Source organism: Mastacembelus armatus, chromosome 9 (assembly GCF_900324485.2).
Source record: "Mastacembelus armatus chromosome 9, fMasArm1.2, whole genome shotgun sequence".
Taxonomy (NCBI): domain Eukaryota; kingdom Metazoa; phylum Chordata; class Actinopteri; order Synbranchiformes; family Mastacembelidae; genus Mastacembelus; species Mastacembelus armatus.
The window spans coordinates 16485782-16509625 of NC_046641.1; the positions used below are offsets into that span (position 1 = coordinate 16485782).

The 23844-nt window shown below is 40.0% G+C and overlaps 1 protein-coding gene across 9 annotated transcripts in view; it reads left to right on the plus strand.

Annotated features, from left to right (window-relative positions):
• pde4d (phosphodiesterase 4D, cAMP-specific) overlaps positions 1–23844 on the plus strand; it is a 143744-nt gene that overhangs the window by 105182 nt on the left and 14718 nt on the right. For 7 of the 9 annotated variants that reach the window (XM_026321370.1, XM_026321369.1, XM_026321371.1 and 4 more), the window contains 5 exons: positions 17173–17364; positions 19564–19600; positions 19694–19770; positions 20142–20191; positions 23018–23130. In XM_026321370.1, the coding sequence (XP_026177155.1) occupies positions 17173–17364; positions 19564–19600; positions 19694–19770; positions 20142–20191; positions 23018–23130 (469 nt within the window). Of the gene's footprint in view, positions 1–3691; positions 3953–8084; positions 8748–17172; positions 17365–19563; positions 19601–19693; positions 19771–20141; positions 20192–23017; positions 23131–23844 lie in introns of those variants that run through there. The other 2 variants (XM_026321372.2, XM_026321373.1) reach the window with 2 other exon arrangements.

The window sequence follows — 23844 nt, forward strand, 5'->3', positions numbered from 1 at the left end:
TTCGCTGACAGATTTTTTTCATGCTGGTCTCAGCCTTTAGGCTCAACTCATCACGACACACTCATGTTGCCAGTGGATGCAGTAAGATGCACGCACACTTACAGTACACACATGCACAGTACAAGTAGCAGCTATTGTTGGTCTTATCTTCTGCTTCTCCAGACATTTTTTTTGTTAAATTTGTGGTAGGGGGTGCTTTCTGTTCTCCTTTGTGCTCCAGTGCTCCAGTCTGTGAGACAGTCGTTCAACCAGCTTAAATTCTGTCCCCAGTCTGTGATTGGACTGGAGGTATAAATAGAGCACAGGTAAGTCATGCACAGCTCCTCTAAAATATTAAGTGGGGGCTGTAAATAGGTAATTTCTTTGCAAGAATCAGTCATATCCAGCAAGGAAGCATTGGGGTGGATCATTTTTGAGGGTATGTCAGCATGTAAATCCTTAAACCTCACAATGAGTGCTGATTGTATCACTTCACTCCATTTTTCCATCCTTGACCCTCAAAGAATCCCACTGTCATTTCTCATTTTCTCATTACGCAGTCTGCCATTGTGCCCTTAGCAACTGACGGCTGATTGGTTGTCAGGACCTACCTGTCCCTTTTGAATGCTGCCAGATCACCATAGCAACCACATTATAAACATGAATCTAGCAGGGGACTGTAAAGGCAGGTAGCTTAGGCGAAGAAATTGCTCCTTGACACACATAACAACAGCTGTTTTGAAGCACCGTGACTGGCTGAGAGCTGTCCTATTTATGCAAATGCAGTGCCGCACGATTCTCAATTACCATTCTATTGTTGTCTCTTAATCACATTACCTCTTGCTGTTTTACATACTTGAAAACAAATATCCAATCGTAATCATGTTCGATTTTCTTGCCTCTTGGCAGTGGAAGTACAGTTGCCATGGCACTAAGCTGCAACACTACCTTCATGCCACATTTATACCTTGCTTTTTTATATCTCCTATTACACCATTACCTGTTCCTTTTTTTTTTTTTTTTTAAATAAATTTCAGTTAGCCCACTTTCTTGATTGGCGAATCAGATGATGAACCTGAAAGATGGGTAAAGAATCTGAGAAGTGTGACCCAACATGCCAGTGAAGCCCATATGCTTTGAAGACAAACTTCAATTATAATTTAAACATCCATACTTCAAGCAACATCTAGGATTTTACAAATGGAGGGGAAACACTTGGAGAGCTGAGGTCTGTATTGCTTCAGTGTCAGTAGCAAAATCCAGATTTAACATATAGTACTGCCCATTAAAAAAACATTACCCTGCCCTACTTGCACTATTTCTTTTTGTTTTTATGGTCCTGATTGCTCGTGTTTCCATCCTGCCTCTGCCACTGTCCCAGTCCCCGTCTGTCTGTCAAACTACATCAAGGCTGAGGACCCTGCCAGTCAGAAGATAGTGCTTCACAAAGCTTTTCCCATCTTTCTGGCACACAGCCATTCAATTAGCTGTTTATCCACTTTTGCACTTAACCTGTAGAATCCACATCCCACTGCAGTCATTCATCTTGATTACGCTGGCTTTTTTCTTTTTTAATTCCTTTTCTGTTAATGTCTTTTCTGTCTCTGCAATCGCTCTGCTTGGTAAACACATTGAAAGTATATTTTCCCAATGCCTAAAATATAATTTCCAAAATGTAATTGAAAAAAGAACCCTTATTTTTTAAACTATTTCCCACACTTAGTATTCATAAAAGTAATGTTGCTTGCCTGTATATACATGTTACATTTTTCAGGTACAGTGGTTTTGATTTTTATGGCTTTGAGCCTTAGGGATACTGAATGACGACAGTTTCACCATCACCTGGCACTCTGTCACAGCTCGTCGCTGGCACCAACAGTGTGTGGCCAACTCAGCAGCTAGGCAAACATATGCTTGTGTTACAGGTTGTGTGTTTTTCAGAAGGATCAAGAGAAATTGAGATCTGCCTCGAATTGGGGTATTAATCTGTGTGCTTATAATACTTGAATTCAATCAATGAGTGAGTGAGTGAGTGAGTGAGTGAGTGAGTGAGTGAGTGAGTGAGTGAGTGAGTGAGTGAGTGAGTGAGTGAGTGAGTGAGTGAGTGAGTGAGTGAGTGAGTGAGTGAGTGAGTGAGTGAGTGAGTGAGTGAGTGAGTGAGTGCGTGCGTGCGTGCGTGCGTGCGTGCGTACGTAGATGCCTGTTGAGTCTGTCGTTTCAGCAGCGACTTTGACAGCCTCCCTGTCCACCCAGGAGCTGTTGTCAAATGCTGGCTGCTTCTGTCAGAGCTGAGCCGAAGCTGTAACTCCTCAGAGATTCACCGCTTTGTGTGTTTGTGCAGCTGATAGTTGTGCTGGTTTACCTGTTGTGGTGATATAAATGTGTGCCTTTAGAGGAGACTGCTGAGGACAAATACGAGATTTATAAGTTTGAGTGATTTCAATTTTGCCTTCATTGTGGTGAAGTGTCTGAAAATAATAGATTATAATAATTAATGTCAGTGATGTCCTTTTATTGACTGCTCAATCATAATCCAATTACATCTCTTAATATTCTGACCCACTAGCTACCAGTACAACTGTATGTATGTATGTATGTATGTATGAATGTATGTATAATTTCAAAATTTAACATAGTATATGTATCTGATATATTAGGATAATTCCTGAAATGTGTGCTCAAATTCCAGTCACTGCAGTCTGTCATGTTTAGTTCATGACTCAAGATTTTGCATTGCTGGTTCTGGTGTTTATTGTGGTACACTGGTCCCCCCTAGTGGTGAAAATTTGCTATCGTTAAGGTTAGGAGTCTGAGATTGAACTGGTGGAATTTAGGTATACTAAAAGAGTTGGACTTATTTCTCAAAAGAAAGTATTATTCTTGGCATTAACTGTGTTTTAAATGTTTTTAACCTGAAATTGTTTTTTGAAAATGTAGACTTTAGGTAATTCACATCCCTGATTTTCTGTCCCCCACTGGTCACTTCTGTGCTAATAATTAGCTAGTTTACCACATGAATTTTATTATAATATAGCTAAATAATGCAAGTTAACTCATCCTCCAAGGTTTTATTTATAATGATATAAAGGCTTGTTGTATGTAGGGAGGAAACAGGATCCTTAGAAAATCAGTGTTCTTGTGTTTTTGAATGACTGACAGCTTCTAATACAATGTTGAAAACATGGATTAGTAAGACAAGATGATAAACATTAAAGATTGAATTAACTTGTTTTACACACACACACACACACACACACACACACACTTTACCAACAATCCTGGAAATCACCCAAGACCACTGGCAAAATTTGAGATTTGCTCCTGCCTGAAGAGAAATATCTCTTTAGTGGACTATAACATTGCTTGCACCTGTCAGGTAAATAAATTGGCTCTCTGTGCTACATTCAGTACAGGTTGTGTACAATAATGAAGTTGGAGGTCTGGCAAAGAGTGGCCATTTTAGTTTTTGTCTCTTCTGCTATAATTATCTGTCATCATAAAGTTTTACCAGAAGTAAATTGGTACTGTATATTACTGATGTACCTTTGCAGCAAATCTGCAAAAACACTCTGCTCTTCTGGCTGTCAATACCAACTCTTTATGATTATCTGAGAGAAAAGACAAATTAGTTTGCTCTCCCACTGCACTTTGCTCCCCTGTCTCTTGCATCTCTCTCTCTCCATCCCTCCCATTCAAGTCACACCCATGCTGAGCAGTCTCCTAACCACCCATTCTCACACACACACTCTGTGTGTGGTGAGATAGTTTTATCAGGCTTGTCTCTCTATCTGTCCTCTCTGTTTCTCTTTCAGTGTAGGTGTGGTAGTGTAAGAGCCTCGGCCAAAATGAGTTTGCCTGTGAACTCAGATTATCTGTCTTTGGAAAGGATAGCCCGCTACCGCCACGCCTGCTCCAGTGGCTCGCCCTATGCCACGAACAAGCCCATCGACATCAAACCTTGTGGCAGGAGGGGGTATGATCTCTGAAACTCTAAATGTTTTTGGGCGTGTGTGTCAGGGTAGGGACCTTAACCTAAATGTTCTGTCTGGTACTGAGGAATTATGCAGTCGCATAAGATTTGTTTTCATTTAGAGCCGTTTTATATTATATACATTCTTTATTAGATGTCCTGTGTTGTTACATATTGTTAGCTTCTGCTTCTGTTACTCTGTCTCTCACAGGAAAGGTTCAACCTTTGTTCGGATGTGAAAGCAGAAAGTTGAGCTGGAATAAATTAGAGTGTGAAGTAGTGAGACAATTTGATAAAAACTGTGCTGTCAGCGGAGCTTTTAATCTGTCTTTCTTGTTGCACTTTGTGTGTGTACCCTGGCTAGGTGATGTGTGTGGATTTATGTGCTTTTATAACTGTACACCAATTGTGTGTGTTCTCTTATCAGAACATTAGCTGATTAATAGCTCAGCCTGGATCACAACTAAGCCCTGTATAAATTGTCCTTTTTTGATGGCTGGTTGTGTTGTTAGAACTTTGCTGAAGCTGTAGTTTTGCTCTTACTCTGCCTGAAGTGTAATTGTGTGTATGTCAGTGTACGTCTGTCTCAGTGTACCATGAGAAGCAGCTATTTTGCCTTTACAAAACACAGTTAAGTGCAAAGTAAATGATAAATAAGCAGGGTCCATCTAGTCATCATCTAGAGCATTAAGGCATTCAGGACAGGCCTGTTCACTAACCAAAGCAGTGTGTATGCTAATCATCACAGCACTCAGTCCATTAAAGCACAAACAGAGTTTGTTTGAGACCTTGTTAGGCCCATTTTCATACAGCATTTCTCTGGGTAACATGAACTCTGTGACTCCAAAAGCCAAAAGATGTTTTTTGTTTGTTTTGTTTTTTTTACATGAAACATTTTTGCATGTGTTTGCATGTGCACGTGTGTGTGTGTGTGTGTGTGTGTGCGTGTGTGTGTGTGCACGCGCGTGTGTGTGTGTGTGTGTGTGCGTGCGCGCGCGTGTGTGCGCGTGTGTCTAAACATGAAGTTTAATTGTGTATCTGTGTTTGTTTTCCCTATAGTATTTTGAATATGATGCACAGTGGTAATGGCTGGTAGTATTTGTAGACATATAGATAGGGCCAAGTCAAAACTGTGGACCAGCCATCTGTGCTCCTTGTCTGCTCTGTAGTTAAGTGCTGTTTATATCAACATTTACTGAGTGTGTTTATTTTCACAATATATTGAAATTGATTCAAGGAACAGTTTTTTTTTTTGTTTCTTTTTTTTTTTTTTTTTTCACATAATCTGTCACTGGTTTTTTGTGAGATGTTATACATGTTTTATCACTAGATGGCAGTAGTGTCTCTCTGATTGGCTCGGCTCGAATTGCATGGCTCAGTTTTTAACTTGTTCTTCGATCATTAAGAGGTGCTTATTAGATGGCACTACAGGTTTTGTAATGAGTCACCATTAACTGTGTAATCATGTAGCTTACAATTAGCGGGATAGGAGTTAGTGTAATGTAATAGGAGTTAGGGATGCCTCTATTTTGTTCATTAATAGACAACATACTTAATTTAATTTGGTTTTATTGGTATGTTACTAAAAAATTGTTTTTGCTTTGCCACAAAATTTTCAACTGATTATACAGGGGGAAAAAAAAATCAATATTAGATGGTAATGTACTGTGGATTTTTAGCCTACAGTGCATTTTGTGCTATACCTCTGTAACAAATACAAATGGTATAAAATTACATTATTAAGAAAATATCTAACCTTAATGGATCACCTCTTTTCCTGCTGTTCTAATGAGAACTGCAAATGCTAGATCATTGGTCCTTATTGGTTGAGACATAAAATATATCTGTTGAAAAGGAAATGTTAGTTTTCCTGGGATGAGTTATTATTTTTTTATGGTATAGAGGGAGTTAAATATTGCTGAGCTTTTCAAAAGTGACAAAGTAACATTCTTGCTGCCTAGACTATTTTTTTTTGTTTGTTTCTTGTGTGCTGTGTTCTTGTGTGAAGATGGCCATAGTGTACCCTTAAAATAAACAAGCGTAATGTGTGAACATGTGTTTATGTAAATGGAAAATGTGGACTGCAGTTGGTTTTTTAAACAAGAAACAGTAGACAGAGATAAACAAGAACTAATACTGTTACTTGCATATCTTATTGTTTTTTAGTTGTTGTTTCCTTGACCACATGGGTTGTGCAGTCCATGATGATTAGTTTTACCACTTTCTCTAAGCTATTAATGACATCATTTTACTATGGCATACCAAAAGCATTAGATGTACCTATTCAACTCAATAATGTAAGTGGCAGACACATTGTTGTATAACAATATAAAAGATGCCAGTTTTAAAACTAACAGCTACACTGTCCAAGATGTGTTAGCTGGGTTCAAGTCAAAGGCTTCAGGAATGTGTTTCATTAATTATTTCCAAAGGTTGCTTTTTCATTGCAATCTTGAAAATACCCTCACCTGGATGACTGAGAATCTCCACAGAAATTTTGTAAGATATGCTTTCTTGCTCTGGCATGAAATTCAAAACTGCAGAATGCATGATGATGTGGACGGAAGCTTGCAATCTGATTTCTTAGCTTCATAACTAATAGTACAAGGTGTGATTAATGGGTGCATGGAAGTATTTTAACGTTAACCCGCTGTGATGTTTGCATGTGTGTGTAAAAAACATTTCCATAAACATAAGAAATCAGCATACATGTTTGTATTGCTGTTTCCTCAGGGTCTGCCTGATTTCATTATTATGACAGCTAGAAATGGATGCATCTCTGTTTCTGATGCTTTCTGTCTGATGAATCCATACCTTTCTCAAAAAAAAACAAAACAAAAAAAAACCATACATTCTCTCACTGTTGTTACTGTCAACTATGGACAGTTTCATTGATGATGACGTAGATGCTTCTGGTTTGTGTTGTGTTTTTTCTGATTGTTGCTTTTGGAGTTTTGGAATAATTCGCTGCCTGTTGTGTTTTTCTGATCTAACAGCTACACGCAACTAACACAATTTTTTTACTCCTTACTCATTCCTGTGTGATTGACATATCAAACTGCTAACACACCTGTCTGCATAGTGGAGTGCTAATTTTAGCTCCTTCGCCTCACAATTCAAGCAGCCGACAATGCCATCTGAGACTTTACAGTCAGACCTATTTTACTGTATTTCACTGGTCATTCCATTTTATAGCCAGTAAGGCACCGCTGTTCGTATTTATGTGAAAATACGAACATACAAAAAAACCAAAATAACCAAAGTGTATTGTGTATAATACGAAGAAAAACAAAGCAATTCAGTTTAGGTGTAAGATATTATAATAATTCTCTGCACAGGAGGCTGATGGGAGCTTTCTTGGTTCACACAGCTCAGCACTATAGTAAATACATATAAGACCAGGGGGAAACATTTGCAGTATAGTTTAATACTCTCTGTTACTGGGACCTCTCCTCTGTTTTTAATGTTCTGCAGTCCTGGTGGAAATCGGCCTTAAACAGGGTGTTAGACGTTGTGACACATTCTAGTTGTAGTGGCTTTCATCAGAGGTTACAAACTACAGAAATCACATGTGCTCCCATAGCTTTCTGCAGGTGTGCAAAATTTCTGAGCTGGAAACTAAATGTTAAACATAAATTATACAACTATACACCATAAACAATTAGAAGTTAAAACGATACAAACTGAATACTGTACATAGTCCTGCCAAAATGAAAAGTTACATCAATTTAGTAAAAAAAAAAAAAAAAAAAAATTGTCTGTGAAAATCTGTTGTCTGTTTAGTATGCAATTTGGTAGTTAGCAAGATAATGTATTTAGCATTAAAATATGGAGTAATCATTATTATGCCAATTTTAAAATAGCTTAAAAATGTTAAAAAATAATAGTAAAATTAATTAATTTTGTCCCTCCCTTTACATATCTTCTTGGTTCTTACATTATATTATATGACACTCAGCCACCATTATCTTTGAACATTAACTGGTGTTACTACTGGAATGCTTTTTGTTGATTTTAGGTTACTGAGGCGGTGACTGACACTTGAGACGACTGTTAGGATTTCTGGGGGATACAAGTCCCGCCCCTCAAGGAATTACTACTACCTAAACAACCCCTCCCACTCCAGACATACCCAGGCTGTACTGTAGTTTGGAGAAACATTGAGACAGAAAGAATAGGAGTCCTGTAACTCAAAGACAGGGACACAGTCATATAAAAACTGAGCAAGAGACACAGAAATAAACAGGGAGAGAAAAAGAGAACGTGGGAGGAACAGGAGATCTTATTTCCACTAGTCAGGAAAGAAATACACGGATTTGAAAGAGAGCAGCAGAGTGAACAGTGTGAGCGTGTGGCTGGATTAGGAAAAGGGAAGATCACACGCTCGCAAGAAATCTCGCTAGAAAGATAAGTCAGAGAGAGGGAGGGAGAGCAGGTTTGAGAACGATCTACTGTCAAGCAGTCAGGGCTTGAGGAGGAGCAGTGGGGTGGAATACTGCTGGATGGAGGGTTTGTTCTAACTAAACTCGGGTGTAGTCTCAAACTGCTCGGCAGACCTGATCACTCCAACATGACTGAGGGAAGGAAGCTCCCTCTGGATCAGTGAGGACTTTGGTCGGACCACAGCAAAAAACTGACCAGTGGGTTCCAGGTGGCCTAGAGCGTGTTTGTGTGTGTATATGTGGACAGTCTGCATATGTAGTGTGTGTGGATGTGGAAGGACAAACCAGACCATGAGTATCATTCTTAAACCACGGTCACGCTCTACCAGCTCATTGAAGAACACAGAGGGAATAAGGTAAATAAATCCTGTTGTGTGTGTATGTGTTGCTCATCTGTTCTCCATCTGCTGAGTTTGCTGCTTTCTCAGATACTTGTTTTCTGCCTCCCCAGCTTTGACCCAAGTCCTTCCTTTTTTTTCTTTAGCCACTGTTAGTTTAATGTGCTTTGTTTGTGAATCCTTTAACTGTCTGAATGTTAGTCCTCTTCTAGTTCAGTCGATATGTGCTGTAATAACCCTGTGTACCCTGTTGATATGTCAGTTTGTGGTTTTGGTGTCTGGTTGTGCAAGGCACAGAAGATTAGAGTGTCCTTAACATTGTGTGTATTTTCTATTTTATCACCATGACATGACACTTACTGTAGCTGACATTTGTTAGGACTCACTGTCTATTCAGCCAAAGCCAAAAAAGCTGTTTAAAACACAAGGTTGTAAAACAGCAAAGGTGTCATTCATTGAGGAATGTGTTGTGTCTCTCCATACATTCTCCTGTCTGCACATGGATCCAGATAAATGATGGATGCAGAATGCAGTGCCAGAGGCACAATCACCCTGCCCTCCCCTATTTGTCCCCAACACCTCTTGTCTCAACTTCTCCTTGCCTGACAGCACTTTTTTCTTAGTAAGAAATTTTCCTGTATGTTCATCATGCAAAGTTGACATTCCCATTATTTCTGTTTTGTATGTATGGGGTGGGGAGAGGGGGAGAGCTCAGCAGCATGTTTTTGAACTCTGTCAGACCTCCCTGCAGGGTTAAGAGTTCTCACATCAGGAAATTATGCTTTAGTGAAATGAAGACATTAATTAGGTCTTTGAGGACCATAGTTTCTCTGAGCAGTGCAAATGACATAGTGTGTTTTGATGCAGCAAGGTGTGGTGTAGTGTAGTGTAGTGTAGTGTAGTGTGATGTTAGTTGATATAGTTGATATTAGTGTTAGAGCTGTCTCTAGCCTTTTCTGATGTTAAAAGCAGAGATTCTGGCAGTGTTAGGTTTATATGAGCCATCTTTTTGAATGGCTTCCAAAAGCAGTACTCAGCTGGACAAAGCATACCGCCTCCTCCATCTGGCCTGCCCTCCTCTCTTCTGGTATTTTCTGTTTGATCAAGGCTTCTTCCACTAATTCTCATCATCAATTTGTCTTTCATAATTATTATCTCTGTCCTTGAGAAATTCAGCAGATTTGTGACTATTAGTGTCACATAAAAACCATGAATTGTAGGTGTATATTCAGGGTGTTTGCGTTACAATGGCTGTTAATGCAAAATGTGCATGTAATGCAGAAAGAGACACGTTATGTCTCTCCATTGATGAGCTAATATTCATGAGGATAAAGAACAAACACGTTTAGCATCCGTGTATGTTTTTAGCTATAGTGTTGTGACAGCATATGTATGTTTTGTGTGAATGTATGAATGCGTGTGTGGTTCCTTTGTGTGTCTACATGTGTACATTTAAGACAACAATGTTGTCTGGCTGTGTAGTGTGCCCTCTGGCCTGTCAAAGCTCAAACAGACCCCACTCCACACAACCGTGTAAATGCAGGGTTGTGCACACAGACTTTTGAGCATCCATCAGCATGTTAGCTCTCATCTTAGAGTTTTGAAAAGACAGAGGACTGAATGTCTATGAAAGCCTGTTGCCTATTTTTGTTCTTCCCACTTTAAAAGCAGGAGTGATGTTATGGTGGGCTGTGATAGTGCTTGGAGAAGTGAGGAATGTGTGACTTTGAACTAGTGTTTGCCCTCTCACTGGGCACAACAAAGTGCAAGTTATCTAACACACACACACACATATATAAAAAAAATTTCCCTTCTCACCCCTATGGGTGGTATGTGTGTCTTCCTCAATCTCGGGTCCTCTACCAAAGTTTGAGGGTTCTTCACAGTATCTTAGCTGTTCCTAGCACTGCGCTCTTCTGAACTGAAAGCTCTGATGTTGTTCCTGGGATCTGTTGGAGCCACTCTCCCAGTTTGCGCATCACAGCCCCAAGGATGCCTATTACTGCGGGGACCACTGTTGCTTTCACCTTCCACATCTTTTCTAGCTGTTGTTTCAGCCCCTGGTCTTTTTCAAGCTTCTCGTGTTCCTTCTATTTGATGTTGCTGTCACTTGGGATTGTTACATCTATCACTACGGCTTTCTTCTGTTGTTTGTCCACCACTACTATGTCCAGGTTGGTCTGTCTGCTCTTACAGTCTCTAATGGCTGCTTTATCTACCAGTAGTGCTGTTTTGCTGGTGTCCTTATCCATTTCTTTCTGGGCCCTGTTCATGTATTGAGCCATGTGCTTACTCATCTTAGCTGCTATGATGCCGGACAGGAGTTTCCATGTTGTGCAGAGGCAGGTTATTGGGCGGTAGTTGGATGGGACTGCTCCCTTTTGGGGGTCCTTCAGGATCAGGACTGTTCTGCCTTCAGGTAGCCACTCTGGGTGAGTCCCATCCATTAGCAGCTGGGTCATTTGAGTTTCACGATTTTCAATCTCAGGTCAGCTGCTCTTGTGTTGAGCGTGTGGGAGCTTGTTATTGGGGTTTGGTATCCAATCTCTGGATGGCATTGTTTTCCCCCGTGACCTTGCGTCCTGGCTCCCCCTTGCCGGAGCATTTGTGTTGTATCCCTTCAATCTCCAGATGTGATAGCAGTTGCTGTTTGCGGATGTTGGAACGCTGAGCTACTAGATGTTTTCGCCCTAGTCTTGATGGTGGGTTTCAAAGTTTCCATAGGTAACACATCCTCTTCATGTAACCCCTATCGCTGGGGTTACTCATGTAGTAGCATTCCAACAGTTCTCTATTCTCAGCCTTCGTCCATGAGTGTCGTGTTCCAGTACGCCATTTCTGTATGGGCTACTGGATTGTTGGATTGTTCACCCACTAATAGGGAACGTGAGCTGGGTTTAGACCGTCGTGAGACAGGTTAGTTTTACCCTACTGATGATGTTTTGTTGCAATAGTAACCCTATGTATAGACACACACACACACACCTATATGTATATATATATATATACATATAGGTGTGTGTGTGTGTGTGTGTGTGTGTGTGTGTGTGTGTGTGTGTACATATATATATATATTGTTTTGCTTTGAACCATGTAAACTGATATGACGCTGCATTGCCATGGTGACCTCTTTGTATGACTCTCATGATTGACTGAGTTTTCTGAAAGGCACAGTGTTGGTGAGTACCAAAGCAGTGAGCACTGAAGTGAATGACTTACTCTGCTTATCTGACAGGACCACAAAAACCAGAAGGAAAGGGAGAAAGCAAACAAGTTTTTGACAATTAGAAATATACAGAAACTGCACTTTACAACTTAAAATGTTTTCTCAAAAATTTACTAGGGAATATGGCTAAATCCACATACCAGATCCTCTTTTGAGTTATCTGTCAAAGACCAGATTATTTTTTATTTGTTTTGTTAATGGTATTTATTTATTTAGTAGCATTTGCTGCTTGGTGTGTGGTAATTTTATGTGTCTATTTGCATGGGTGCTTCCGCTTGTGTAAACGTGTGACTAATAGGGGTGTGTTTGGGTATGAGCCAGATAGCCAGTCATGCCTTTACTTGGCCTTACTGCCCTGTGGAGGCTGGTCTCTTCACAAACCTTTTTTTTTTTTTTTTCACTCAGTCTCCTGTTAAATGTTATTGGACATTGTTTTGCCCTGCTAACCTGTCTTACCACATGGTAAGAGCAATGGTGAGAAGTAGAAGTTTATGAGCACTAACATGTCTTGGAATAGCTTTTTGGCTGAGAAATGGAACTAAATTAGAATACATCTTCTGCAATGTTGGGTTCACTGTATGTTGTGTTTGATAGATAATATTTTTATATGCATGTAATGCAGATTTGATTTTTCAACCATTGCTTTTTAGACATGTTACAGACCAACTTGGGAGATGTGATGATACACTACACACAGATAGTGTGTAAAATTTGTTCAGCATCAAATATTTTTATACCATTTATACCGTAAAAACAACTCTTTCAGGGGCCGCTGGTGGTGTAGCGTTAGTGCACCCGTCCATATACGCAGGGAACACTGGTTCGACTCCCGAGTCGGCCATCATATAACCCGCATGTCTTCCCTTGCTCTCTCCCCTAATTTCCTGTCTCTCTCCACTGTTCTATCAAATAAAGGCAAAAACTGCCCAAAACATAATAATAAAAATCAACACTTTAAAGTACTAGTGTAGCTCTGTGATTTTATGGAACACCACAAGTTTATTCTGTATAGTCTTGTTATAATATCCTTTTAAAGTTAAGCATGTGAAGCTGAGGACTTGGCTTTTGTGCTGTGTGCCTTCATTTAAATATGTCATCTGTCCTCACCCTGCCATCTGTGTCACCTTTGGGTCTCTTGCTTCTGTGTGTCTGTTATGCATTTAGAACATGGTTCAGGACAACCACATACGTGTTCAGGATCACATTTGCATGCATGCATGCAGGGAAACACAATCCTCATGGTCCTCATAAGTATGGACACTTGAATGCTCATACATTCAAACACATCACTCTTTGTCCTTTCTTCACTGCCTACTCCCCTCTGTGTCCTCACAGCCTTCTAAAATAAATCAAGTGTCATCTTCCCTCTGTCTACTTCAACACACAGCTCTGCTCTGATCCATGGTACCCCACACTTTGCAAGCACATCACTGACTCTAGTTTCTTCCATAGTTTTTGTAAATGTGTTGAATCCCAGCTGTAGTTACAGGGAGTGTTTTAGGAGTTCTATATAAACCCAGCACTCTCAACACTCTGTGCATGTGTTTGCACTTTGGAAACAGACAAAACCATCATGTTTGTATTCCACATTGTGCCGGGACACAGAGCCTCACTATCCTCCCTTCAGCTGATTATTTATCAAAGACAATTAACACCCTGACCTCTGTCTCACAGCTCTTTCACAATAACTCCTGTGGTGTTTCTAATTGTTCAAGTGACCCAAGGCTGAAATTGAATGGATTTTTGAAATAGGCCAATGATTGTGTGAGAAAGAGAAGAGACAGTGAGTCTGAAAGGGGAAAGAGTAAATGGAGAGCAGACAGGAAAAGGAGAGAGGATAAAAGAGCTGTGCCATGTCCTTAGGCATAAATGTGACCCACCAGTGTCCTACAGTATAAAGTCACAACATCCACTACTCATTCAGCTCAGTGCTGTTAAGTACAATATGTTATCTGTGTTTGAATGTGTAGCAATTCTGGGTTACAGTATATTTCAGTAAATACCACAGTAAGCTGTTCAGGGTACTTTAATACTTTTTAAGTTTCCAGTGAATGATCTTTAAACGTGTGATATTGGGTTTTGATTACAACAGAGTGGAATTATCACCTCATCCCACCCTTCCAGCGTGTAGTCTGCAAAGTCTACAGTACAGTACAATATGTTTTTGCAACAATATTTCAAGTCACAAGTTTGTCCTGCCAAATGCCAGTGGAAATTAATTGTGATGCTAAGTTATTCATGCGTTAGAATAAATGCTAATAATAATCAGATTTCTCTAGGCAAAAGTGCTTTGGTAAAAGGAATTGACTAAAAACATTATATAAAATCTGTTAATCTATTAAATACATGTGCACAAAAAATGCCCATGGGTATCAAACACTTAGTATTCAATATAATGTTTTTGAGTGTATAGAGTATATAGTGCATAGAGTACATAGTACATGGAGCTACATCAACTTTCTTTTGAAAAAGTTTACTATTATAGCCATGTTGTTATTATGACCATATTTCTTTCCTTGCCTATTATATCTCAGTTTAGTAATACTTCCTCTTTGGGTAAACTGTGGTTTCCCATTGTCTGAGCCTCCAAGTAATGTAGGATTTGCTTCCCATCTCCATCATAATCCTCTTGTGAGTTGACCTCATACTTTTTTATCGAACACACTCATAGGGGTGTTGTCATGTTTGTCTTCCCACTATGATTTCAGTGCCAGTGCAACACCACTTTAAGCTAGTTACAAAGATTGTGTCATTCCCAAAAAAGGTGTGTCTGTGGAGTCACACTCTACACACACTGTGAGTAGAGTTATGTGTCAGAGGTTTGGCTGAGAAGCAGTGTAACCAATGACCAATCAGTTGTTAAACATATGCTGGCTTTTATGTTTTGTCACTTTCATTATCGCATTATCTCTCTATCACTCCATCGCATTTGTCTCTGTCTTGTTCACAAGATGATACACACACCCATACACATTTACTGCACAGAACAGCTGGTGAACAAAATGACCAGCAGTGAACTGAGAACTTCTAAGTCTCTGGTGTGAGTTGATGCTTTTACATCTCCAGTAAAAAAACAGATGGATCACTTGATGTGATTAAACATTGTCAGCATGTGTGTCTATTTGTATGGAAAGATTACAGTAAAGTTAATGGTTAATACTAAATAGAGACATGGTGAAAGGACTGAAGGGCAGATACTGGGCTGATATGTGAAAGCCAAACACAGCTGAAGAGAAACGTTTCCATAGTCACATAGACACACTCACATAGTACCTCAGTCCTGTACTGTAGATGTGTTTGCCAAACACCTAGTTAGAGAAGGAGATGAGAACAATACAATTGCCCTGTCCTCAGTCATCAGGCAGACAGCCAGACTATCCCGTTCCGCAATCAAAGCTCTCAGTAAGTTGCTGCTACTCAGAGAGATGTCACAGATAGCGCAGCATTTAGCCATTTAGTTGTTGCGAAAAATATGCCTGGCATGTCCTGTGAACCTCGAGTGTATTCAGATGCAATCACAATAAATGCTGTAGAAGGTTTTCTATAAATCTACATGGTTTATTTTTATTTAATGCATTCTTTAAGCCACTTTAGTAAAGATATGGGTCTCTAATTAAGATAGATAGAATGAGATAGATGCAATATTCTGGCTTTAATTTGGTTGTTTGTTGTTGTTTGTTATACCGTGTGTGTAATCCATAGATACATGAATGGACATCACTGACACATTGACTGTAACAGATGGATGGGATGGAAAAGCATGTGGGAGCCCATCTATAAGACATGCTTTTTTGCTTAGGGTGTGTTAAGCTAAGCCTTGGACTGCTCTAGCGATATGGCCTTGGGGCAGGAAAACTCGGCTTGATGAGTCCTTCCTCTCAATCTCTCACAAAACATGAGCACAATCCACTATTTTCACAGCCTGCAGACAGACTTGCTCAACACAGTTTAAAGTGATAATAACTTGCACCTGTAAGGTCAATGAATCATTTGCTGATGAGGATGTGAAATACCCTTTAGATGTATAAGCTCAAGATGGACAATAGCAACTGATATCAGTGTTAGTCATTTCTTATTGTGTAACATAGAGGAATGTTTAGGTTGCTAGTTGTGTGTTTTAGTTCAGCAATGGAGCATGCTTTCTACACCATGTGAACACAATCATATGTACTCTAATGTTGTTTCTGTTCTTGGGACATTCTCTTCTCTTCCACATGCTTATGCATAAATAAACATAACAATAAGAAAATGTTAACATGAACAGAGTGTCCAGCACTCAATAAAGCTGTCCTAATATTGGATTAAATGTGTGGTTGTTTGCATAGTGAGGATGATGGTAATGACCAAAGGGACGTCATCCCTCCGTGCATTATGTGTTACTCTGAGGGGATTCCCCCATGACCTTATCATGCACACCCAATGGGATTATCAGATTGCTTGGTAGATGGATAAGGCAGATATCCCTGGTGACAGGCGTTAGTCATCACCTGGGCGACCAATCACCTAGGAGACTAAGGAGCTCATCATGACATCGCAGTGGGAAATGGTGTCAGTGGTTTAGAAACAACTTTTTACTGAGTCAGTGGCATTATTAGAGCAGAGGTGTCCCCTGTGCACTGTTTAAACCAAACATATCACATGTTGATGTAGATGGTTTTAAATATTGCTCCATTAGTTCTCAATGTTGATGACATGACACTTTACTCTCATATTAATCCAGTACTCAGATCAGTGTGCAGATAATAAGAGATTGGCTAATTGTAATTTTAATAGATCAAGTTTATGAGACAATTTACGCCACCAGGACAGTGTAACTAGTGCAGGGTCTAGTAAAGGGCCCACATGATATATCATGTACAGTCAAGGCATATCTTTTTGAATTTCACAGCTCATGACCATGGAGTTAATTTACATTCAGAAATTAAAATGCATGGTAGAGACTGTGAATTTAATCACTATGTGAGTAAGCACTGAAGTCATCAACACCACTAACATGTAAGTGTTTGCATAAAAACTTGTGATTTATTTAGACATGGATACGTGAACCACGTCATGCAACCATAAGTACAGTCTATTTCAGACTAGAGGAATATTAGAACTTAATTTGATAATTAATTCTACTCAATTATTTCAGTTTACAATGCTGAATCAAATAGTATCAAAGGTATGTTTTTTTAAATCCTGATCTTTGTTCCTTTCTCTTTATCTCCATTGCAGTTTTGATGTGGACAATGGCACGTCATCAGGTCGCAGCCCCCTGGACCCAATGGCCAGCCCAGGCTCAGGCCTCATCCTGCAGGCCAATTTTGTGCACAGCCAACGGAGAGAGTCGTTCCTCTACCGTTCCGACAGTGACTACGACCTCTCACCCAAGTCTATGTCCCGGAACTCCTCCATAGCCAGTGATATGTGAGTGCATGATGTCTTTTGCTTCAACTTGAACCTCCATAAAATTCTACTTTTTTCTGCCCCTATTTTCTGTGTCATGGCTAGATGTTTATTAGACTAACTCTTAAAGCTTTGACCCTGATCACTCTGGGCCTGTTGGGAAATGTGCATGACCAACAGCTGATTGTGTCGTGTCACATCTATTCTTGGTCATATCCAGTAGCACAAACAAGGTGGTCAGAGACACAGTATCCATAATCACAACTTATGTGCCTGATCTTCTGCCAAATTAATGATTGTGTACATTAACACATAGGCAACATGGGATGGATTTGTGTGCTGCATTTCATGTGTTTTACACTAAGAGTTTGCATGATAATTTGTTTTTCATAATGTTAACTCCCTATCACCTTACCAGTGTAGAAGGGCACTCTGCAAACATGATCTCTTGGGTCAGTGTAATTGTTGATAGCACATTATTAATTGGTTACACAATGATGGCTGTCCGGTTACAGTACATTGACTGTACCCTCAGTCCTACAGAAGATAAAAATATTGACTGAAAACATAGCATTTTGATCCAGCCTGAAGGAAATGCCAATATATAAAAAGATGACAAATGATGCCCTGTGGTAACTTTAGATGTCCTCCTTACTGCTGTTGTTTTTTCCTCTGTAGTATTAGACCAACGGCCCATTCTTCACCTACATCCACTATCAAGTTGCCACATTAAAAACCATCATTGCAAGTTTTCATTTATCCTCTGTCTCGTTCATTCATATCTTTCTCTCCTGACTTGCATATACTAGTAAGATTGAGATAGAGAACTCAGGTATATCTCCCTATGATATTCTTTATAAAGAGACAACTTTATAAGAATATTGTCCAGGACTTTTTGCAAGAAAATATCAAAGCAGAGCTAGGAGAGTCTATGCTCCCAAAAGGCCTTAAAAGTTAAGCAAAAAGTGTAAAAGCAATCACCTTCTAAGTCATTTTCTTCCCCTTCATCTAATCTGTTTGCAAATATTTTTCCATCTCTATCAGGGAAAATATAGCCCATCTTCTTTGCTCTGAATACTTTCTGTGTGTCTTGGGATATGACCACGACAAGCCTGTCTCTCTTTTGACTTTCATTCCAGGTACATCAGAGGTGTGTGTGCATAAAGTAGCTGTGGTCTTTTAGAACTTAGCAATACTCAGCTGAGCAAATATTAACAGTATTCAGTCATAGTAAGTGTAACTCAGAAGTCAGCAGGATTCTGGATACTGTTAAATTCCATTAGTTGAAATTTGAATGACTAATGTTGAAGCCAACAGACTAAACAAGTTGATCAGGAAGGCAAAATCTCTTATTGGACTGGAACTGGACTGTCTAGAGGCTACTGCAGAGAGGAGGATGGTGAACAAAATCAACTCCACACTGGACGTCCTGCCACCCACTTCATGAGGAACTGTGGCGAATGGGAAGTTTATTCAGCCATAGACTAATTCCTCCTAAAGCCAAGACTGAGAGATTCAGGAAGTCTTTTGTGTCCACGGGCATACGACTCTATAATTCCACAATATAAACAATCACGGACGCACACACACACAAACACACACACGCACACGCACACGCACACGCATGCACACAGACAGACAGACAGACAGACACACACACACACACACACAAACCTTCTTCTTCTTCTTCTAATGCTCTCCACTCCCTTGACAAAGCTGACTGAAGAGCTCTTAAGCAAGTCCCTTGTACGGCATCTACTACAACAGCCATGTGTGCAAGGGCTTCAAAATCAGGGCAATCAGCGAAGCAAAGTCAGAAACATGTTCAGCTGATCTCTCCCTGGATAAACAGAAATGAGGAAATAGGGGTTACTATATGTGACAGAGGTTGTCAGTAGGTTTTACAGTGTCCTTGCTGTGAGGATATTTTGGTATTTTTTGGCATTCACTAAATTTCCTTATGACTAGAGAGACACATCCAACTATAAACTTCTTCAGTTCTGTTAGTGAAACCAGAAACTGTTATGAAGGAGTCCTTTGGCTGGTAGCTAATGTGTGGAGTAATGTCACTTTGATTGAGTGATTCAGAGACACTAAAATCAGTTTGATGATATGACCCTACCTTTGGCTTTGACCTTTGCGGATACATTTCTATTGTAACATGCCAATATGCTGTAGACCTGCATCTAGTATTAAAACCATCCTCTTTATTTGTTTCAGTCATGGTGACGATATGATTGTAACTCCATTTGCACAGGTGAGTGCTTGTGCTTGTTTGTTGTATTGTCTTTTTAGTTTATACTGCCAAAGTGATCTTTAATTCAGCCCTAATCTTACATCTTCCCATCAGGTTCTTGCCAGCTTAAGAACTGTACGAAACAACTTTGGTGCATTAACTAATCTACAGCAAGACAGAGCATCCAATAAGTAAGTCACAGTGTTGCCTTTACTGCCTTTACTTATTGAGTAGTGACTGCATTACAGAAAAGAATGGTCAACCTGCCAGCAATACACAATATATATAAGCAGCAGTGATTTGAAGTCATTAACATGCTGCACCTGCCAGTATTGTGTCCATTGCTCACTCACAATCTGGCTTTGTACGCCCTCTTCTGTTCTTATCAAGTACTATGAAAACAGTAGACAATCTGTATATCTACCTTCTGCTGCAGTGCTAAAATGGGCAAAATCAAATGATACATCCCCACTGCTTAGAGTTATGTAGCTCTTGTAACTACTGATTGTATTGCTTTGTTAGGGAATTTTCTCAGTGTGTGTGCATGTTTCCCCTTTGACAGGAGATCACCCATGTGTAACCCACCACCTATCACCAAGACCACATTCACAGGTAGGTGGACACAAAAAATGACATAATTTCTTGTGTTGTGAGTGTGTGTGTGTGTGTGTGAATCGAAGTGTGTTTTTGTCAGGTCTAAGAGTTTTTTGTTATGAGAAGAATATGACACAGGTTGAGATGACTAGAAATAAACTTGGCCTTGACAGTCATGTTGCTTTTTAGCAGTATCAGTGGCCCTGTCACAGCTGGTGTTTGCAAGACAGACCTCCACTGTTATCGAATAGTTTCTTTGTGTTTTGTTTAGTAAAGGTTTCTTTGGTTCTGTGACCTTTTACATTTATCAAGTCCCAAATGATACTGGACAGATACTAAGACCCCTTAGTATCTGCTAAGAGTGATTTAGAAGATGAACAGTTTTTTTCTCTATACAGATGTGGCAGGTCAAAGTTATCAAAGATGGTTGTTTCCCTATGTTGTTTTTTTAGAGGAACATAAACATGTCAATTAAAACAAGACGAGCATTAAATCGGCATAAGTTAGTTATTAAACAATCCAAAATAATAACTGGTTCTAGCCTCTCTCTGTGTTATGTTGGCAACTGACACATGCTGTAGATTTTCGAATATTATAAATTCTTGTCACATTATACTCCCAAAAATTATGACACGATTCAAGTTACTTAAAGTCAAAGTGTTTCAGCTGATGCATGATAAAATAACAAGAATTATCAGAGGAGTATTACATCAGTATTGTTTGTTCTTGGAAGTGCATCCCCTTTCCAACTCCTCTCTGCATTCTTCTTCCTTTCCCCTTTCCTCCTCCTCTCATCTTCTCCCGCTCACAGTCCACCTTCACTGTTGAGCTGTTCCGGTACATAGTTTGGCTGCAGCCCTGAGTCTGTGCAGCAGAGTGGCCTCTCTGAGCGCCGGTGTCTGATGTCGCACTAAGCATGAGAAGAATGTCATTGACGTCAGTGCAGTTGCTGTCAGAAAGAGTAGCACCCCAGCCACTGACACCACACAAGGGAGCGAGACAGAGAGAGAGAAAGAGAAAGAAAAGAGGCAGAAAGGAGACAAAAGAGGGAGGAGAAAGGATGTTCAGAGATCAGTGGAGGAAACGAAGAGTGTGGGAGACTCACAGAAGGAGGGAGAGAGTCATTTGTCAAAGCCGGAGAAGGAGATATTGTTTTTAACTACGAGATGATAAAAGAGTTTGGAGATAGAGGTTGTGCTTATACACTAGATAGACTTGCATGGAAACAAAACTGGTTTGCATGCTTCCAAACATAATCGGCCTATGCAACATGCTACACAGACCTTTAAACTGCATTATTTTTAAGTATTTTCATTTTTATTCTAGATAGAATATAAATGAAAATCACAATTTTTATTATTTAAACCTACATTAAGAAAACATCCCATTGTGTTGTCTTATAGCTACTGTTTTCCTCTGTCTTTGTAATTGAATTACAGCTAAAGTGACCCACCTCCCAAAATGCAGATCACATAGCATTAAAAGCCTGTGCTATCCCAAATTAGTCAAGGCATCAATATTAATTGGCTTCTGACAAGGTGACATTTTCTGTTACGATAGACTTTGAGAGAGGTATGTCTTCAATTTCAAATTAAGAGGAACTGAAGGATTCCTTAATGCAATCCTAAAGCTCTGCCATCTTTACTATATCATCAGCTATCTATTTGTTTCCTTCTCTGTTTTTGGTCTTTATGTATTCTGTATGCACACATATTAGCAGGCATATATTAACACACAACACAGGGAGCTCCCAGTTCTGGTTCTACTCCTCTAATACTCCAGTCCATGTCTTGTCACTCTCCCTTTCCCATCCACAGTGCAGTCCTCTCAGGCTTTAGGTACAGCTTGGGGAGAGCAGCACGTTTGGCTACCAGGGACGCTGAAGCAACAGCAGCCCACCCCCTATACACACAGCATCTATAGGAAACTACCCAGCAGATACAGCATCGGATTATACCCTTGCTTGCTGGATAACATGGATGATTTTGTTGGCAGAGAAGCTAAGAGGACAAAATCATAATGTGTTATGGTTAGCATTTCGTCTGCTGTGAGTGTGTATGCATGTGTGTCTGCGACCGTATGTGTGTGTGATATGTCTCTTTGTTTAATCATGTCAGGATGCTATGAACAATCTCGTGTTTGTTCCATGTTGGACAGTATTGAATGGTTCTGAGCGTCTCACCGGATCCTCTTTTCCACCATCCCTGTCTTCCCTCCATCCCTCCTATGGCAGACATGGGCCTGCTAAGCAGAATGCTGTTCATCTTGCTACATGACTGGAATTACATCTCTCTTATGAATGACAGAGTTAACCGTATATACGTAGATCACTGAATGCAATGTACGTGCTGTGTATGTTGAGATAATGAGTGATTCTGTCTGTGTGTGACATTTGTATTTTTTGCTCTGTTACTTCTGTATTCTCTGCTGTGGTTTACTTACTGTTAACATTCGCTTGGACACCCAGAAGAGGGTGGCTGTTTGCCATCCATCACCTTCAACTGTGTACTACCTGGGATTGTGTCTGATTTATTCTTAAAAGGAAGACTCCAGGATTTACCTGTAGGACTACACGGGCTATTTGTTTTCACCAAGGAGATCAGGGAGCTTTGCTACATTTGGCCTGTGACTGCTCATTTGGGGGTTAGGATACGAGGCCACAAGGTCCTACTCCCAGGGCCGCACAGCTGACTTACCCGTCCAGTATGAAGAGTCACCCATGTGTCTACTCGGGGTATCCCAGCTTAGCTGTATGTGGGGTGGGAGACCCCGGGCCTGGACCCTCCACTAGCCCTCTGAAGCGGGCCCTTACTGACCCATTGCCCTCCTGTCTTGCCCCTGCAGAGGAGGCCTACCAGAAACTGGCCACTGAAACCCTGGAGGAGCTGGACTGGTGCCTGGACCAGCTGGAGACACTGCAGACAAGACATTCAGTCAGCGAGATGGCCTCCAACAAGGTAAGAATAACTAAAAAGTTTACACCAACTTGTTTAGTCAAAGGTTTCATCTCATAGTGGTTTCTCTCTGGAGACCAACATGGTACCACCTGTTTGTTTTTTTTTGCTTTTGTTTTTTACCACAAATGCACAATTCTAGGAATGCAGTGCCTGTACTTTTTATTGAAATGTACAGAAGCTACTACCCAGGATTTGCCGTGATGGAGTTTTTGTGGCTGATGTGGACAGGGTGTGCTTTTAAACTTAAGTTTTAATATGTGTAGTGTGGTTCTGGATGTATATGCAGTACAGTATACATTATATATATACTGATCTTTTTTTAAGATTGCAATATTATATATGAAATAGACATACAATGTTCATTTTATTTCTTTAATGATGTTTTAACATGTTACTATGAGTTTGCCTGCAAACAACAATGTGCTTATTTCCATTATCTTTAATTTCTTACTCATAAATGCAAAGTATATTTTAGAAATCTTCTGAACATAAATTCTCCAGTAGATGGTGTATGATTATTCAGCAGCAGTGAAATGGTGTTCATTATTCAATCACACGTCAAATTGACCAGGATCAGATGTTTTATACATTTTAGGCTGCGACTGATTGATTGTAATGCATGTGATATTATATGAACTACACATTCCACACACTCCTCTGTGTGTGGACTGCTCCCTAGACATAAAGCCTCTCTCCCTGTGCATTTGTCAAGTA